The 17,700-nt window shown below is 42.3% G+C and overlaps 1 protein-coding gene across 1 annotated transcript in view; it reads left to right on the top strand.

Moving 5' to 3' along the window:
• Positions 1-8,982: 8,982 nt before the first annotated feature.
• The window catches only part of LOC142020632 (hepatocyte nuclear factor 4-beta-like), a 42,195-nt gene continuing 33,477 nt past the window's right edge, over positions 8,983-17,700 (top strand). Inside the window, exons 1-2 of the mRNA XM_075008664.1 lie at positions 8,983-9,094; positions 16,288-16,456. Coding sequence (XP_074864765.1) covers positions 9,001-9,094; positions 16,288-16,456 — 263 coding nt within the window. The 5' untranslated portion in view covers positions 8,983-9,000. The remainder of the gene's footprint in view (positions 9,095-16,287; positions 16,457-17,700) is intronic.

A 17,700-nucleotide genomic window follows, 5' to 3' on the forward strand; every position in this document is an offset into this window, starting at 1 on the left:
CATTTTCCCTTGCAAGTGAACCTCAGCCCTGCCCCAGTCCAGGCTCCAAGATCATTCTATCTCCATCGTAACTATCAACAAGGATGGAGACTGTCATGGTGCTTTTCCTTGGGGTGGAATCCTGGGCAGTAGGAATCCATCTGACCTCCTACATCTGTCTCCCGTGGGCTACTATGACTTTTCTGCCATGGTTACTAAATTGTGCTAGTCTTATTTTAAGGACCAAACTCATGTATAGCAAATAAAACAGTTGAACCTGTCTAGTCTGGCGCCCTCAGAGATAAATTACCAGACCATATTGTCTAGCAGCATTACCAGAACTTCCACTGCTTAATGAGCTATTAGAAGACATTAAGGCAGGGGTCAGCAACCTGCAGCATGGGTGCCAAGGAGTGGCATGCAAGCTGATTTTTATCAGCATGCAAGGTAGGAACTCACCCTGACCCTCTTCCCCCATGCAGCTGGGAGCTTGCTCAAAGCCGGGCTGCCTGTGGGTTAACAAAAGACCAGCTAATGCTACCAGCCACCACCTAAACAGGAAAGCTCTGCATCTTTATTTATTTAATAATGAAGCTGTTGTAAGTAGGACTATTAGTGACTTTAAAAATTATCACTGGCACACAGAACATACATAGAGGTCAAAAGGTCAAATTTTAGCACTTTGTCTTGGAAAGGTTGCTGTCCCCTTCATTAAGGAGTAAATTACAACTAAATAACAGCAAAAATGCTGAAAGCCAGGACTGGTAGCTGTTAAAAAAAAAAAAAGAAAGTTTATGGGACCCCAGGAAACTTGGCCACACCCATGATAAGCGGTCATCCGGCTAAACGAAAAATCATGCCAGATTACACATATTGCCAGATGAGAGAGTGGTCGGACTGGGGAGGCTCAACCTGCACTGTCCTGGACAGGGCAAAGCTTGTGTCTGCTCCAAGAACTTGAATGCTTACAACAAATGTTTTCTCATAAAATCATATAAAAAAGGGGCAATCAACATAACAGTCACACAGTCCCCTCCTGTGTTTATGATTATTGCTTTTATAAAGCAAATAAAATGAGATTAGGAAAATTCATTTCCTTCCTTGAATGCTTTTTGGAGCCAGGCTAATCTTCTCTTACTGACCTCTAATAGAGCCTGGTCCTGCTGAGTGCTGAGAGGCCCTAGTGAGATACTGCGTGTGCTTGGCTCTTCATGGTACTGAAGGGGTGCTCAGAACCTTGTAGGACTGGGCCTAGTGTGCATTTTACAAAGATGTGCCAGATTAATAGAGCTAGTTAAGGCTGGTTTTGAACACGATGCAAGAATGACTAATCAGATGCTAATTTAGCTGATGCTGGCATTACTTTGTGCCTTGGGGCACAGTCCAAGGATAAAAAAATAAATCTTATCTATGCGGGGAGTCATTCATGCAGAGTTAGTTACAACGTATTCCTTAAAAAAGGTAGATAAACAGAGCGTTAGAAATCTAGAAAAATCCCATCTATGGTTAACACTCTGCAAAATCTATAATAAGTCTCTAAGATATGGGAAATCCTCACTGGCAGAAAGGTAAATTTCACCTGAGTAAATGAGGTCAAAGAGAGTGAATCTAACACTTTTTAAAGCCTGATTTTGGCACCTTTCTTATTGATTATATGAAAGGGTTTCCTAGATTACATTGGGTCCCCCCACCCACTAATAATGGGTTTATTCAGAGGTCACACAGTCTGGCTCACCGTATTTGGCAACCCACTAATCTTAGCCAAGAGTCTTCCTTTTGGAAAAGCCCTTTTCTCCTGCAAATTCAACTGAATCCTGGAGATTGCCGATGCAGGATGGAATGTCTGTAACACAAGCTATGTAATTGAGAATGAGCTGTAAAATGAGGGAAGATGTTAAGACAGCTGGATGGTGATATGGTGATAACTCCCACGTTGCAGACACACAAACTATATTGTGTTAATTACAGAAGTCACTGCATGTGAGTGTTACATTTCCAGTCTTCTTGCTCCCAGCTGCTTGGTTTTAATGAAAAAAAAAACAAAAAACAAAAACATCTTGAGACTCTGTGTAAAACTCTGACATAAAAGAAATTAGGGAGTACTTGGAACGCTACAGCAGAAATTAAAGTTATTCCTGGGATGTCAAAATACAGGCTATTTACTCAGAAACAAATGTTTTTGTTGGCATGATCCTAAACTATGCATAACCAAACAGCAAATGCGATATCAAAAGACTTTGCAGAGGACTGGCACGCAGATTTCAACCATTTAATAGTTTTAGCACTTTGCTTTGCTTGGTCTTTACCACCATAAGCGACTTTATCAACAACAGCTTATATCAGAGGTGGAGTGACAATAAGTGACCCAGGGGCCACACATGGCTTGGCAGGATTACCCCCTGGAGGGCCACCAGATGCTTAAATCACCTACATGTCTGCAGATATAGTAGCAGTAAGCTTCTCCCACTCTGACATCTTGGAGCATAGGCCATCGACAACCATTCACCAGCACCCTCTGTTTTGGGCTATTTTTTCCAGTTTTAACCAGGTGTATCCCATCTTTTTAGCATCTGCCTTTGAGTCTCTAGACCAGGTGTTTCTTGGGCACCTTCTTTTCCCTTTTTCTTTTCAGTTCCAACTTGAGGCTTGCCTTGTGATGTTGGTGGTTGGTTTTCTAAGGGTACGTCCAATCCATCACCACCTTCTCCTCCTGATTTCCTCTTTGGCAGGAAGTTGGAGAGTCAGTTGCCACAGGTCTTGGTTGTTGTTGGTGTGTGGGTCTGGGGGATTTTACAGAGGCAGCTGTTGATATGGTTGCTTGCAATTCCCTTTGGCTACAGTTTGCCATTGTTGGCCAATGGGAGCTCTTGGAAGCACTGTGGATCAGGTCACTGCTTGTAAGCATTTGGGGATGTATCTGGACGTTAGTAGCAGCTAGAAATGGACAAAACACATTGTGCATTCCACTAAATTAGTCCTTTCTTCTGTTTGCAAATTATCCATGAACAGACTCAGCTTATTATGAATTTGTTCATTGTTCAAGTGTTTTATATGAACAGCTCTCTTAGTTGGAGGTTTGTTTGCAAACTATTTGCATCCACTGCACCTTCTCATGGTTTGCACTTTATTATTCTTGGTGTGTGATTGGTCAGCTAAATCTCACATGGTGGTAGTTGTAATACCTAATTGGATAAATGAAACTTTATTTAAAAGGAAGAGGAAAATTAAGGTGGGATTGCAGTGTGATGACTTCTGGCATGGCTCTTCATGCAAACCAAGGCTTCATTTTCTGCAGATAGCCTTCCACAGAAGAATAAATAACCTTCATGAATATTCATGAATGGGAAGGAAGGATGGTACAATGGTTAGGGCAGTAACATGGGACTTGGAAGGCCCATGTTTAAGTTGCTGCTGCCATTGATTTCCTGTGTGACCTTGAGCAAATCTCTCAGGTCCAAATTCTCAAAGGTATTTAAGCATCTAACTCACTTTGAAATCAGTGGGAGTAAAGCAGCAAACCACCTTTGATGATCTAGGCATTAGTCTATATTCTCATTCCCCATCTGTCAAATGTAGAGTCTATAAAAGGTTCCTTCCTAACTCACAGAGGTGATGTGCATATAAATACATTAGATTGCTTGGTACCGCTCAGATATCATGGTCACGGAAGCTATATAAACACCTGATATAGAATGTCTGCCGCAAACGATAAAACAAGTTGTGAATATCCCAGATGTGATTTTGCAGGAAAAAGAAGTGGGGTTAGAAAGGAAATCTGAAAGTTCCATTCCTTCCTTCCTTCCTTCACTGAGTTTTGCAGTTCTCACCTTTCTCTACAGCTTTGAAGCTTCATTGAAGCCAATGGAAGTCATTTCACTGACCGCATCGAGTTTTAGATTAGGCAGCAAGAGCAAGTCTGCACTTAGGGTGTCTACACATGGGAAAAAAGACAAATTTGTTAAAGCTCACTTTGTGAGTATGTCTATATTTACTGCATGTTTGACGCGCCACGATCGATTGTCCAGTTGTCCGTGAAGATGCAGCAAAATTGATCTCTCTGAGCTTGGCCGGTGACCCTGGCACTCCATGCTATTACAGGGAGTAAGGGAAGTCCGTGTGAGCCCAAGCAGCCCCAAGGAACAAAGTCAATCCTGATATGTCAATTCTAGCTACTTTAATGGCATAGCTAGAATTGCATATCTGGGATTGACGTTGTTCCCTAGTGTAAACTAGGCCTGTAACACTAGATTTTATACAGTTGAATTTGAGTGTTCACACCTGCTCACAATGTTGACTTTGTGGGTCCCTACTAAATTGCCTCAGTTCAATTGCGGCAGCAGTGCATTGTGAGCACCTATACCTCAGTTCCTTCAGCCCCATTGCATTTTGGGGTTTTGTGCCAGTGTCTTGTGGGAAAAAAGTTGTTGCAAGTGATTGTGGGTGTGTGATAACATCCCAGAGTGCATCGCTTTCACTCCCCCCTGCTGTTGAAATGAAACGGCCATTTTTCCAAAGCCTTCCTTGAAACAGGATGATTTGATAATTGCCACCATCAGCACTTGCTATTGATGTGCCAGTCTGCCTTAGTACAGTACTGGCTGAAGCACTGTCATTATGTCAAGTAAATTAAGGAGACTATTTCTGGCCTAAGAGTCTCTTTCCCTGATGAAGACCATGATACCCAAATGCCACTTGTGGCTGTTGTAGATACCAATGGAATTGTCTGTACTGACCACACGGACCACTACACAAAGAAAGAAGATACTATGACATATTCTCTTCCTGCTCTTGGAGTGGAGTCTAGTACATTAGGGCAGGGAGGGCTAGAAGCCAGGCCTCCTGGGTTCTCTACTCAACACTGGGAGGGCATTGTGTCTAGTGGTAGTAGCTCAAGCACTGTAATTACCTCAAGACTCAGTAGGGAATCCCAGAGGGCGTTGGTGTCTAGTGTTTAGAGTGCTAGAAAGACCTATTACCCCATTAGAGGTAGTAATGGCTTAAGCACCAAGACTCAGTATGAATCCAAGACTAAAGAGAAGAGAAGGAAAGACTCAGTATAGAATCCCAGAGAGCATTGGTGTCTAGTGGTTAGAGTGCCGGGAGGAACCATTACCCCATTAGAAGAAGTAGTAGCTCAAGCACTGAGACTTATTATGAATGCAAGACTGAAGAGAAGAGAAGGAAAAGTTGAAGAAGTATTAGAAGATAGAAAAGTTGAGGAAAGATGAATCATTGAGACTGTTGGCTGTTGGCCCCACTCAGGAATTAGCCTGCAGATAGCAGGGATTCCCTTTTTTTTCTGGTAAAGAAGCCCTAGAAATGCCAGTGTGGGAGTGGGAAGGAAGAGAAAGAGCCCACAAGCTCCATTCCTTCACAGGAAACCATCCCCCAAGCCACCATGCTTCAGGGAGTCTTCCTCTGCCCTCTGCCCTGTTCTACACTAGGTAGTTTCTAAAGAGTGTTGCCTTCTGTCCCTTTTTAAAAGGGAACCCCAACCCAACAGTTTCTTTGGTTAAAGACAGTTTCCTATGCTGTCCTGGCAGGGCCACACTTCCTTCCCAAAGCATGGTCCACACAGCCCGGCAGCCACAGGGTGCGAGGCAGGGGCTAGCCACGTAAGGAAGAGGAGGTGCCTAGCTTGTCAGCCACAAGGAAGCTTAGGAGGGGCACCCCTGTAAAAGATGACACACAAGCAATTTTCTTGGCCTCTCCTGCTGAATCCTGGGCAAGGAAAAAGCCTTCTCAGTCACCAAAACCCTGTGCAGGACAGGGAGTTCCACTGTGTGGAAGCAGGGTCCACACACCCCAACAGTCACATGGTCGGGGGGCAGGATTTTCACCCTGTATTGCTGGGCACGCCTGGTGTAATCTTTCTCCAGCATGCCCTGGGAAATCTTCCCATACATGTGTGCCTTTCTTTGCTGGTTCGCGGTTTACCCAACACAGATTACCCGCCACCCATGCACAGAAATGAGATCCTGGATCTTCCGATGGCTCCATGCTGGGGCTCTTTTGTGACACTATTTCCTGTCACCTACTTCCTGCTTACCTGGAAAGCAGCGGACGTGAAGTGATGACCAGAAAGGACACATCGAGGGGCATTGTGGAATAGTTTTGGAGGCTAATAAAATCGATTTTAATATCACTACTGCCTACACTTGCCTAAGTCTACATTGAAAAATCGATTTTCGGCATTACTCCCAGTGTAATCAGCACCACAAAAATGGACCTTAAGAGCCCCTTAAATCAACCTGTTGACTGCTGTGGTGAAGACTGTTGGTTTATAAAATTGACCTAAGACCCTTAAATTGGATTTTATCCCCCTTGTGTTGACCAGGCCTTAGGGAGAAAGTTGACTTAAGATACACAACTCTAGTTGTAAGGCGATGCAACTGCTTTGGAGGACAGAGTCATAATTCAAAATGATCTGGATAAATTGGAGAAATGGTCTGAGGTAAACAGGATGAAGTTTAATAAGGACAAATGCAAAGTGCTCCACTTGGGAAGGAACAATCAGTTTCATACATACAGGCTACGTCTACACTGGGACGCTACATTGAAATAGCTTATTTTGACGTAGTGAAATCAAAATAAACTATTTCGACGTGTAGCGTCCACACATACTCCAGAGCTGGTGCCGTCGATGTTCAGCATCAATGTAGGAAAGCGCTACATTGAAATGGGCCCCGCAGGGGAGCGTCTACACACAAAAGCAGCCCTGATCGGAATGAGAGGGCTAGGAAAACCTGTGCACAGGGTCACAGGGCGGACTACCCCTTCTGGGGCAACAGCAAACCACACCCTTAAAGGGCCCCTCCCAGACACACTCGACCTGCACAGCACGAGGTCTGCAGAGCTGACAACCAGTTGCAGACCCTGTGCATGCAGCATGGACCCCCAGCTGCAGCAGCAGCAGCAGCAACCGGAAGCCCTGGGCTAAGGGCTGCTGCACACGGCAACCACAGAGCCAAACAGAGTGTCTGTCAAACCCTCAACTGATGGCTGCCAGGGAGGACCCCGCTATTTCGACTTAGCGAGATGCTAATTGTCTACACATGCCCTACTTCGACATTGAACGTCCTATCTTTGGATAGGAATAGCGATTTCGACGTCTTGCCACCTAACATTGATTTCAATGTCGAAATAGTGCACGGTGCATGTAGATGCAATGGGTGCTATTTCGATGTTGTGGCGGCTACTTTGAAGTAGCTGGCTAGTGTAGATGCACCTACAGAATGGGGAAAGACTGTCCAGGAACGACTATAGCACAAAGGGATCTAGGGATTGTGGTCGATCACAAGCTAAATATGAGTCAACAGTGTGATGCTGTTGCAAAAAAAGCAACCATGATTCTGGGATGCATTAACAGGTGTGTTTTGAACAAGACATGACAAGTCATTCTTCCGCTCTACTCTGCGCTGGTTAGGCCTCAGCTGGAGTATTGTGTCCAGTTCTGGGCACTGCAGTTCAAGAAAGATGTGGAGAAATTAGAGAGGGTCCAGAAAAGAGCGACAAGAATGATTAAAAGTCTAGAGAATGTGACCTATGAAGAAAGGTTGAAAGAACTGGGCTTGTTTAGTTTGGAAAAGAGAAGATTGAGGGGTGAAATTATCGTGGTTTTCAGGTATCTAAAAGGGTGTCATAAGGAGGAAGGAGAAAACTTGTTCTTTTTGGCCTCAGAGGATAGAACAAGAGGCAATGTGCTTAAACTGCAGCAAGGGAGGTTTAGGTTGGACATTAGGAAAAAGTTCCTAACTGTCAGGGTGGTCAAACAGTGGACTAAATTGCCAAGGGAGGTTGTGGAATCTCCATCGCTGGAGATATTTAAGAACAGGTTAGACTGATGTCTATCAGGGATGGTTTAGACAGTACTTGGTCCTGCAGTTAGGGCAGGGTGCTGGACTCAATGGCCTCTTGAGGGAAGTTGAAGAGGGAGAGGTGTAGGTTAGATATTAGGAAAAACTTCTTCACCAGGAGGGTGGTGAAGCATTGGAATGCGTTGCCTAGGGAGGTGGTGGATTCTCCATCCCTTGAGGTTTTTAAGTCCCGGCTGCACAAGGTCCTGGCTGGGATGACTTAGTAGGGGTTGATCCTGCTTGAAGCAGGGGGCTGGACTAGATGACCTCCTGAGGTCCCTTCCAGCCGTATGATTCTGTGATTCTGTGATTCTGTCCCTTCCAGTCCTAGTATTCTATGATTCTATGATAATAGTGCAGCTGGAGTCAAGGTGCCTTAAGCTGAATTTCTTCAGAGTCCCCAGAGCAGGAGCTCAATGGGAGAAACTGTGCCATCAGCTTCCCTGACTCTTCATGACTCCATGGATTGCTAGGGCTGATGGGAGAGCCACGAGCAGTCGATTTAGTGCATCCCTTCTAGCCCCACTAAATCAACCCCCCCCCAGGAGATCAGTCTCTGGAGCGTCTCTGTTAAATATAGGCAAGTCCTTAACTACTTCACAGATGTGAGGCCTTATTCATTCTGGCCATCGGTGAGACTGATTCTTGTTTTCCCCACTGGCTCAAGAGACATCATGTGGCATTTTTACAAGGGCATATGACAAATGCCAGAGAAAGGGGTCACTCAAGTGACCCAGATGCCAAGTGACAGAGCCCAGAGCTTTGTCCTGAAAGAACTGTTGAGCATGTGAATGCCTCACTGCTGTGCTTTTCAAAGTGTTTACACGGGGATTGCTGCATACACCCTGTATTGAACTGAGGGTGCAATTCAAGCTGATTTAGCCTATGCCTTATCTACATCATATAATCATGTTACAGGACACAGACACGCAGGTAGTACAAGTGGAGGCGAGAGAGAGAAAGAGGCAAAGACTGGACCTTTTCCATTCCAGCCTTCTCCGGGCATTGGGAGGGGACTGTGGGGGCGTTAGGTAATGATTTGTCATTCCAAGGTCCTGTGGTTGTCTCTCTTTGCGGAGGAAACCTTGGCCATGATTGACAGTGGGGCTGTTTTGACCTGTTCTGTTGCTGTTGACAAGTGATAATGAAGCTTTGTCAAGCCATAATGGATATGGATATGCCAGATTATGTTGAATCCCTGGACTCATCTTACACCATGCTGGAGTTTGAAAACCTGCGGGTGCTGCCAACTAACACTGGTGAGATTTCTGCTGTGTCCCTCTTAAATAACCCCAGTTAGCTTTGTGGAAAAGTTGGACTCTGAGAAAAGAGAGATAGAAGGTAGAGGGCAAAGGGTGGACAGGGCAATGTTGAAGTTGACGAACCTTTGTTGTGGCTGTGGTTGTGTTCAGGCCGGTCTATGACCATTCTCCTTAAGGCTGAAATGCATGGTGTTGTTTTTAATGATTTATTCAGCTCCCTTGTGTGCTAGGTCTGACGCCAATAAAGACCCTCTCAGAAGAGCTTGCAAACTGTTGTGAATAATTTCAGTCTCTGCGATGCTCTGTAAGATTCATTCCATTTTATTTCTAAGAAGCAGTGTAATTATTTCATAGATAAAGAAAAAAATTTTTTTACATAGACACAAACGTATGGTGGTAATGAAAGGGAAAAAAGAAGACAAGTGTCTGTCTACTTAGTTTGGACAGCTGAATTCTAATAACCACCATCTTTGTTGTTACTCACAAAATACACAGTGAACTCTGTGTGTGTGTGTATGTGTGTGTGTGTGTGAGAGAGAGTAACTTATTCAAAGATCTTTAGCAAGTCAGCTAAATAGTCTGATCACCTAAATAGGAACTGCAGATAATTTTCTTTCATTTACTAAGCTTGATCGCTATCTTTTCAACACACAAGGAACATGGCAGTAATGTCTGCCTGACCCCAGCAAATATCTCCCTGGTCCAAAGAATTCCAAAAAACATGTACAGTGACATTTGAGACTGGAGCATTCAGATGTTTGTTTGATGTTACTTTAATAGTAAACACTCTTCTGAAAACATTAGTCACCCATTGCCTGCAATACTCAGTGAGGCGGGACATTGTAAATTATGCAGGATAAAGCCAACCATTTGTATAAAACTGGTTAAAATAATCAGTCCAGCCTTCCTGGATAGTCTAAGTAAGTAAAATATCAAGAGCGTACTCTAAGTAAGATTAATTTCTTACTGCATCACTTATATTTACTCATTACTGGTTTAATCAAAAGGAAATCATGAACAACAGCATTTCAGGAGCTCAGAGTTATTATTATGCATACTTATGTGGGACACAAAGGATTTCAAAGCTTATGTTCAAAAGACAATGAGAAGGCCTGAAGAAAATTAGAATTGTAAACTGTTCTTGAGGAAAGCAGTATGCTCCTCCCTTGCAAAAGGACTTTTGAAATGTTTGGCTGCTCAATAATGAGTATGTCAGATTCCATGTTATTTTCATTAAATGTTTCCATTTGCTGTGATGTGTTATTCAACACAGATGTTTTGCTCTGTCATTCACCTCTTGAACAAAGGTACATTTTTTTTTATTCATTGCACAAGTTGCCCCCAAAACCAATGCAATGCAAATGCAACCTGTGACATAAAACCCTGTATTTTCAAGTTGTTTCATTATGTGAAAATGACAGATTCAGTTTTTTTCTAAAGGTGAAGGCTATCTAGGTGGGTATTGGGCTATTTGCCTTATTGTTAATAAGTTACTGGCCTTCCCGGGAACTAGTTGTTTTGAAATTAGTTTGTTTGTCTTTGGTAAGTAGTGTCTTCTACAATTTGTAAGACTAGTTTTAAAAACAAAGGTGAAATTTTTATGCATGAAAATGTACCTGAACCTACAATGTTCGGGATGCACAACTTCCAAGTCTTGCAGTTTTAGCAATATTTTAATAAAGTATAAAAATAGAGAAATATTTTCACTTTAGATAATGTTTATAAAAACAGGGAGTTCAAATTAAGCCTTTATCAATTCATTTAGGACCTAGTTTGCCCCACTGAAACCAATGGAAATTGACAGCACACGCAGCACCTCAGTCTTTTTTCTAAACAGTATGAATCACTTAAAGTGTGTCTACACTAGGAACTAACTTCAAAGTTAACTTCAAAGTTAGGCACTGCTTTGAAGCAGCCATCAGAAAGTCTACACACATATTTTTACTTTGAAGTTAACTTTGAAGTAGGGCGCCCATCTTCAAAGTCTTTACTCCGTTCCCAGGAGTGCCCTACTTCGAAGTAGGTCGTGTATAGATGCTCAGCTTCAAAGTTGTTTACTTTGAAGTTGTAGTTCGAAATAAGCAACTTCGAGTTATCTTTGTAGTGTAGACACAGCCTTAATGAAATTAAATGGCAACAAATTCCAAATGGAGAACAGAAACATCAGGTCTTTCTACAATTTATAATTGGCCTGTAGAACTCACTGCTGTGAGATATCGTGGAAGCCATAAGAGATGATGGGGCTTTTTAAAAATGTAAGATATAAAGATATATTTAAAAATACAGTGGGGAATTTATACTTATCTAGGATTTTAAAAAAATAAAGGCAGTCAGTCCTTATATTTCAAAGCCTAAAATGACCATGAGCGGAGGAAAGGAATTTATTTCTTTTCTGGGGTATAGTAATACAGTATATTTAGGCAGAGTACACTGTCCTATGAAACATCTGACAGTAGTGATTGTAAGACAGAGGATAGTAGGCTTGCAGGAGCATTGGTCTGTTCTAGTATGGCAGTGGTAGAGGGTGTTTCCTTAATGTTTAAAATCATCCTAATTTTGTGTTTGTACATTTACAGTAGCTATGGATAAAAGGTTATGTCCAAAGGACTTCAGTGAAATTGTCTGTTCTTCTGGGTAAATCTGGTGGAATTGGATTCTTGTCACTTACTGTGGCAGTATCAGAAGCACCACTTGAAATCTGGTTTCCCGTTAAATCAGTGTTTTCTTTATACATCTTATCAAAGATAAGTTGTGCCCACAAACCAATAACAAGTGGACAGTAAGTTAAGAGGAGCAAGTTAACCAAAAGATGAGTACATTTCATGAATTTTTTTAAACAAAGTGAACATTTTTCATTTACTTCAAATAATTGCATGATTTTAATGAATTGCTTCAAAACACAATATTTGGACTTTTTTGTCCCAAGAATTGTAATTTTTATTTTCATGAAGAAAAAAAACTATTTCTCTTGCTTTCCTACTGTTCCCCTTGGGAAAAAAGGAGAAGTAGTAGAGGAAGAGAAAGTAAATTTCTCAATGAGAATTAAATTTTTGTCAAAAAATGGGAAATTTCAAAGAAACTAGTGTTGTTTTGTAAAACAGTTCACTTTCTTTGAAATACCTTTTGTCATCCAAATTTGCCATTTATCAAACCATTTCAATCCCTTCTTAGGTGATCCCTGCTTTTTTAACTATGATAAAATCCTTTTACACGAGAAGCCTATGAATTAATCCTGAATCCTCAGTGTTCTGAGCGCTTTATATATAAACGGGAAATGTGGTTAATATAGCAATAGTTAATGCAGAAATGAAGAAATTACAGAAGTGAAAGAAAACATTTTAATTTTGTCCATTTAAGATAGAGTGTAACAAAAAACAAAAGGGGGGGAATCAATATTCATCTCTTCTTTCCTTTATAAAGTAAGTACTTAATTGGGGAAATATTCCTTCTTGGTGCAACCCTAATTGTTTTAGCTCGGCTACAGTTGCATGTATTTTGTTATTTAGTCCTTTATGTGGTGTTCTACTTGATTCATCAGAGATTTCATCACAGTTAGCATTTTCCTGTAAATTTACATCCTTCACTTTGCCAATCACAGTACAAATAAAGCTCCCATCTGTGGTGATGTTCCTTTATCTACCACAACATTCAGCCACCAAACTGATTCTTAGTCTTAAGAGTTCAACATGACCCTATTAAAATCTTGCTTTCGGCCAAGCTGCAGTCTGACCTTGTTGCAGCCATAGTTAAGGCCAAGACTAGTTGAGGAAGAGAATTATAAAACAATAAGAAATGTTCTGCCAGTGAGAGGGTGTGAATGTCTGAATATTCCACAAGGTATCAATCTGCTTGGAAGAAGCATTGTCCATGCTGATAGGTCTCTGAAACATCAGTTACTATGTGGATTTAGGAACAGTTAATCTAGGTTGATTTTGCTCTTTTAAAATACCTCATCTTGTTGGAGGTTGCAAAGTTGATTGAAAACATATTTAAGTTGTATCAGACCAATGTTTTAAAGCGGGCTGCAATCCTGACTTTGAATGTGCAGGCCACTGTTTTAAAGCTGGCAATTCTGCGTCACATTTTTGTGTGCCCCAAAATTTAGATTTACAAATGAAACTGTAAATATGGCACATTTAGAATCAATTTGAATGCATAAAAAATTGGTAACGAAATGTGTTCCTTGTGCGGGTTTTAGTATATCTCTTTAGGTGTACAAACAGTTTAAAAAAACATGACCTATTATGTCTTTGCAGTAATCCAAGTCCTGCCTGGGGCATGGATGGAAGGTTCTATCATCCCTCTGTACATATCCACCAAAGACCTGATAATTACTGGAAGTAGATTTGAAAAGCAAAATTGAGATCTTAAGTGATTTCTTAGCCCTCTTCCAAATTTGAGGCATTCAGCCCTGGGTGTTGATAAAGGCCCATTCTTCTTAGTATTCATGGTTACCATCAAGATCAAGCCCCCTGTTTAAATGAACAAATAAAAAAGGTGACTGTTCAAGGTCAGTGGATAAGCTGCGAATGGAACCCAGGTAGTATAAGTCTTACAAGAAGCAGTAGCTAAGTAATTAAGGCACTCTACTGTAATCAAGCAGTCATGGATTTGTTGCTTGCTTAGGCTATGTCAGACTGCAGGGTTTTTGAGAAATACTTTATTTCAATGTTTTAACATCAAAATAAGTTATTTCTGAAAAAAGTGTTCACATTGCAAGAGCATTTCAAAATCGTACGTTCATACATGAGAGCCCAGTTTCCAAATAAGAGCAATGATGGGATGCCTCCCTGGAGGCCAATTAAGTTATAATTACCTCTGGTTAGCGCACACTGAGTCAATTTCAAAATTGAAACGGGGGTGGCATCAGCAAAAGTCACTCGTTTTGGTGGAGTTACTATCTTGAGTTGAATGCCCTGCTATTCCAGAATTAGTTCTGTTTAAAGTTCTGTTTAAAGTTCTGTTGAAAGACAATTTGGTTATATTATGGAGATGAGCAACTGTAACTGTTACACAGTGGCATGGTTTTAGTGCTACTTATAGATATTCTAGTTGCTTTGCATGCCTGCCTTTCTCAGGAGAGCTCAGTCCAACCCCAACACCCCCAAATTTTGTGAAGGTTGGAAATCCAGATCAGGTTCAATTTTTGCAATTTGAGCACGTGTAATGACATTTTCAGGAAATCTGGGTGTTAGTCAGGGTATGAGTCCGGGTGTCCATTTACTCTTCCTTATTTGGAGTCAGTCATTTGTGGTATAAATAGTGCTTTGACATTTGTATGCACACTGGATGAACTACTAACTGCTGCCAATCGTATGACTATCGTCTCTTGAAAAGGACACGTCCTTGCATACAGTGGCCTGAACTTTGGACTGATTTACAATGCATTGGGTTAATGAATCCTGGCTGATTTTACGGCTAAACAATTTCATTGAAGTCAGTGGGGTTTTCCTGGGTGTAAGTTAGGTCAGAATTTACTCCATTAACTTCAAAGTGATTGAGTGATGAGGCTCCTATGATGCACCATGGGTGTTCCAGCCACAGGGAGAGACTGTCATACATGGTGGGAGGCATAATCTGGTCAGAGCCCGGAGGATGGGAGACACAGAACTAGGAAGAGATTAATGTCAGCTTGAAACCAAATATTTTGTGTTCATTTTCCCAAAGAGGCTTTCTCCCAACTTCTCTTTTCTTGTGGAAAATTTGGATTTGGATTAAAACTCTTCTTCCGATGAAGATTTTTCGTTACTATTATTTTTTTTAACCAACTCTAATGATCCTGGACGGTGTGGATAGATTTATATAGAGTGAGTAGCTATTGTTTTAATAAAGGAACAGATTCTGCCACACTTACTCACTTTGCCTGTGGCCACACTAGCCCCCTCCAATGAAGCACTTTGGCAGATGCTAATGAGGCACTGCTATGAATATGCAGCACTTCATTAGCATAATGGCAGTCATGCGTGCTTCAAAAGTGCTGCTTTCTAAACACATGTCGCTCCTGTAGCTTGGGGCCTTTCAAAATGAACCCCTGATTTCGAAAACCCCTTCTTTCCAAAACCAAATTCATGGTGGCACCTCCTTAGCATCTGCTGAAGTACCTCATTACCATGCCCCCTCTGAAAGGAGGGGGCTAGTGTGGCCACAGTCTTTGATTAAAGCAATGCCTTCAGAACTGCTGCTGAGGTGAACTATTACTTGGTGTAAGAAAAGCTAGCACAAGTGGGCCAGAAAAGTCTGGAAGCAAACTCTGCAGCCATTGCTCAAGCAAAACTCTTGTTAGTTTAGGGCCAGGTTGTGAAACGCTTATTCACCCTGTGAGTAGTTTCTCATCCCGGGACTTCCACACAATTTCTCTTGTGCAGGAGAACTCACCAGCGTTTCACAGTCTGGCCCTTGAATGAGATATTTGTCCATAAGAATTGGGTGCTCCTGAGGAATGAAAAGCCCACTGGATGCATATTCTGCCCTGAATTGCCTTGGCCGAACTCCAATGAAGTCAACATGGGTTGCACGGGTTTAACTGATAGGATCGACCTCCTTATTTGTAATTTTTGTTGTGCAATTTTTTTTAGTAGGACTTAAAATCAAATAGGCAGTGAGGCTTTGTTTATTGTAGCCAGGATAACCATATGCTTTCTCAGAAAAGAAAGAGGTGGTTCAAGAATTTGTATTTATGTTTAGCTAATATTGACAAAACACCGTATACTGGCGATACCGTTCTAATAGAGTTCATCCTGTACTAAACTGTCACAAAATATAAGACTGGCCTGTTCAATGTAACTGCTTAAGGAACTGCTGCTTAAGGCCTTTACCCTGTGAGATACTGAGCACTTTTTCCAGAGGAAATCTCTCCCAGAATAGCTTATTTCAAAATAACACAGCTGTGTAGACGTGGCCTTAGAGACCTAACATTGAGAAGCCACGTCTTGTGCATAGATGCGGCTTGTGGAAGAAATGTAGAAGTTGTTTTCAACAAAATGGTCCTATGCACGGCCTGATTATAACTTTGAGGGTCCTGAAAATGGTGCAGGTTCTCCTCTGCCTAGAAGCAATTGTACAGGGGTGGTGTTTGCACAAGTTTAGGGTGGAGGGTAGGTACGTACAGTTAGGGGCATATTTCAGTGCTTTCATTTCACCTTGGTTCCTGCTGAAAAGGCCTCGCTGACTCTGTGTCCAATCTGCAGAAGCCATAGCAGCAGAGTCGACAAACGTCAGCCTGCTTACCAACGGCATCAGCTCCTTGTGCTCCATCTGTGGGGACCGTGCCACTGGGAAACATTATGGTGCTTCCAGCTGTGATGGCTGCAAAGGGTTCTTCAGGCGAAGTGTCCGCAAGAATCACGTCTATTCGTGCAGGTAGGAAACACAGCAGGGCTTTGACATTCTTTGGGGCAGGAATCACCTCTCTTACTATGTCTCTGTGGAGCAGTGGGGCCAGCAGCCACCACAGGATCTGGGTCAAGGTGGAAGGGGGGGCCGGCTCAGTGGCTAGGAAGAGGAGGGGCCAATAGTGGGACGGGCTAGGACAGTTAGCAATTAGCGCCACTCAGCCTGCAGAGCTGCTCCCACCCACTCCTCAGAGCCACTCAGAGCAGTGCTGCCACAGCACTTCAAAGGGCCTGGGCACTCTAGCCAAAGTAGTAGTGACAGCTGTAGCTCCAGGCCCCTTTGAAATGCCAGGCCTGGGGGCAACTGCCTCCTTTGCCCACCCTTCCTATCAGCGGGCCCGCCACCCACTGCCTGGCACAATGGAGCCTTTACCTCAGTTAGGGCCACAGGTGGTACAGTAAAATAAATAAAAATATAATGAAATCTGGTTTTCTGACAACAGGATTGGGAGCCAGGAATTTCTGGGTTCTAGGTCCATCTCCGATCGCGATTCCTTCCATTACCTGAAATAATTCCTTGGTGTTTCTGTTCCTCGCTTTCCCCATCAGTAAAATAGGGACCAATTATAGCCCCGGGGAATGTGTGTAAAGCACTAAGTACTATTAACAGGTTCTTAGTGTAGTTTGGCCCAACAATTTTAGGGAATGCCGTAGTGGCAGGGAACCCAAGTTCCACAGCCTAGTTTCTTGGTGTTAATTAAAATTAAATCACCCAAATTGGTCATCTCCAAAGCCTGCCCCTCTCATTTTCCCCTTTACAACACATATAGGCTTTCACGGACTCATAAATCAGTTATTTTACAGTCCCCCATTGTGTCAAAAATGGGGCAGCTATGATTCATTTGCATTCTGGTATGCAGGAGTTTATTTGAGAGGATTATTTACCAGAAAAGGGTCATAAACTATACAGCAGTTATCTAGGTTGACCCTAGAAAGATGATGTTGACTTAAAAGAAGGAAAAACAGTATAAAGAATTATTCATATAGAACTGGAGCTTGAGAAGTTTTATTTTCCAGCCATGATATTCTTCATTTAAGGGAGTTCCAGCCCTGTGAAAACACTTGCCTCCCTGTTTTGTTTTTTGATGAACCTGCTTATAAGGCACTTATCATGCCAGAATACTTCATCCGCAGACGATGATGAGTTTGATGGATTGTGCTCCCCCCATCAAACATTTTTTAATCCCAGAAGGAAAATGGAAATTTCTTCAG

This window comes from Carettochelys insculpta, chromosome 14 (genome assembly GCF_033958435.1).
Source record: "Carettochelys insculpta isolate YL-2023 chromosome 14, ASM3395843v1, whole genome shotgun sequence".
Lineage (NCBI taxonomy): Eukaryota > Metazoa > Chordata > Testudines > Carettochelyidae > Carettochelys > Carettochelys insculpta.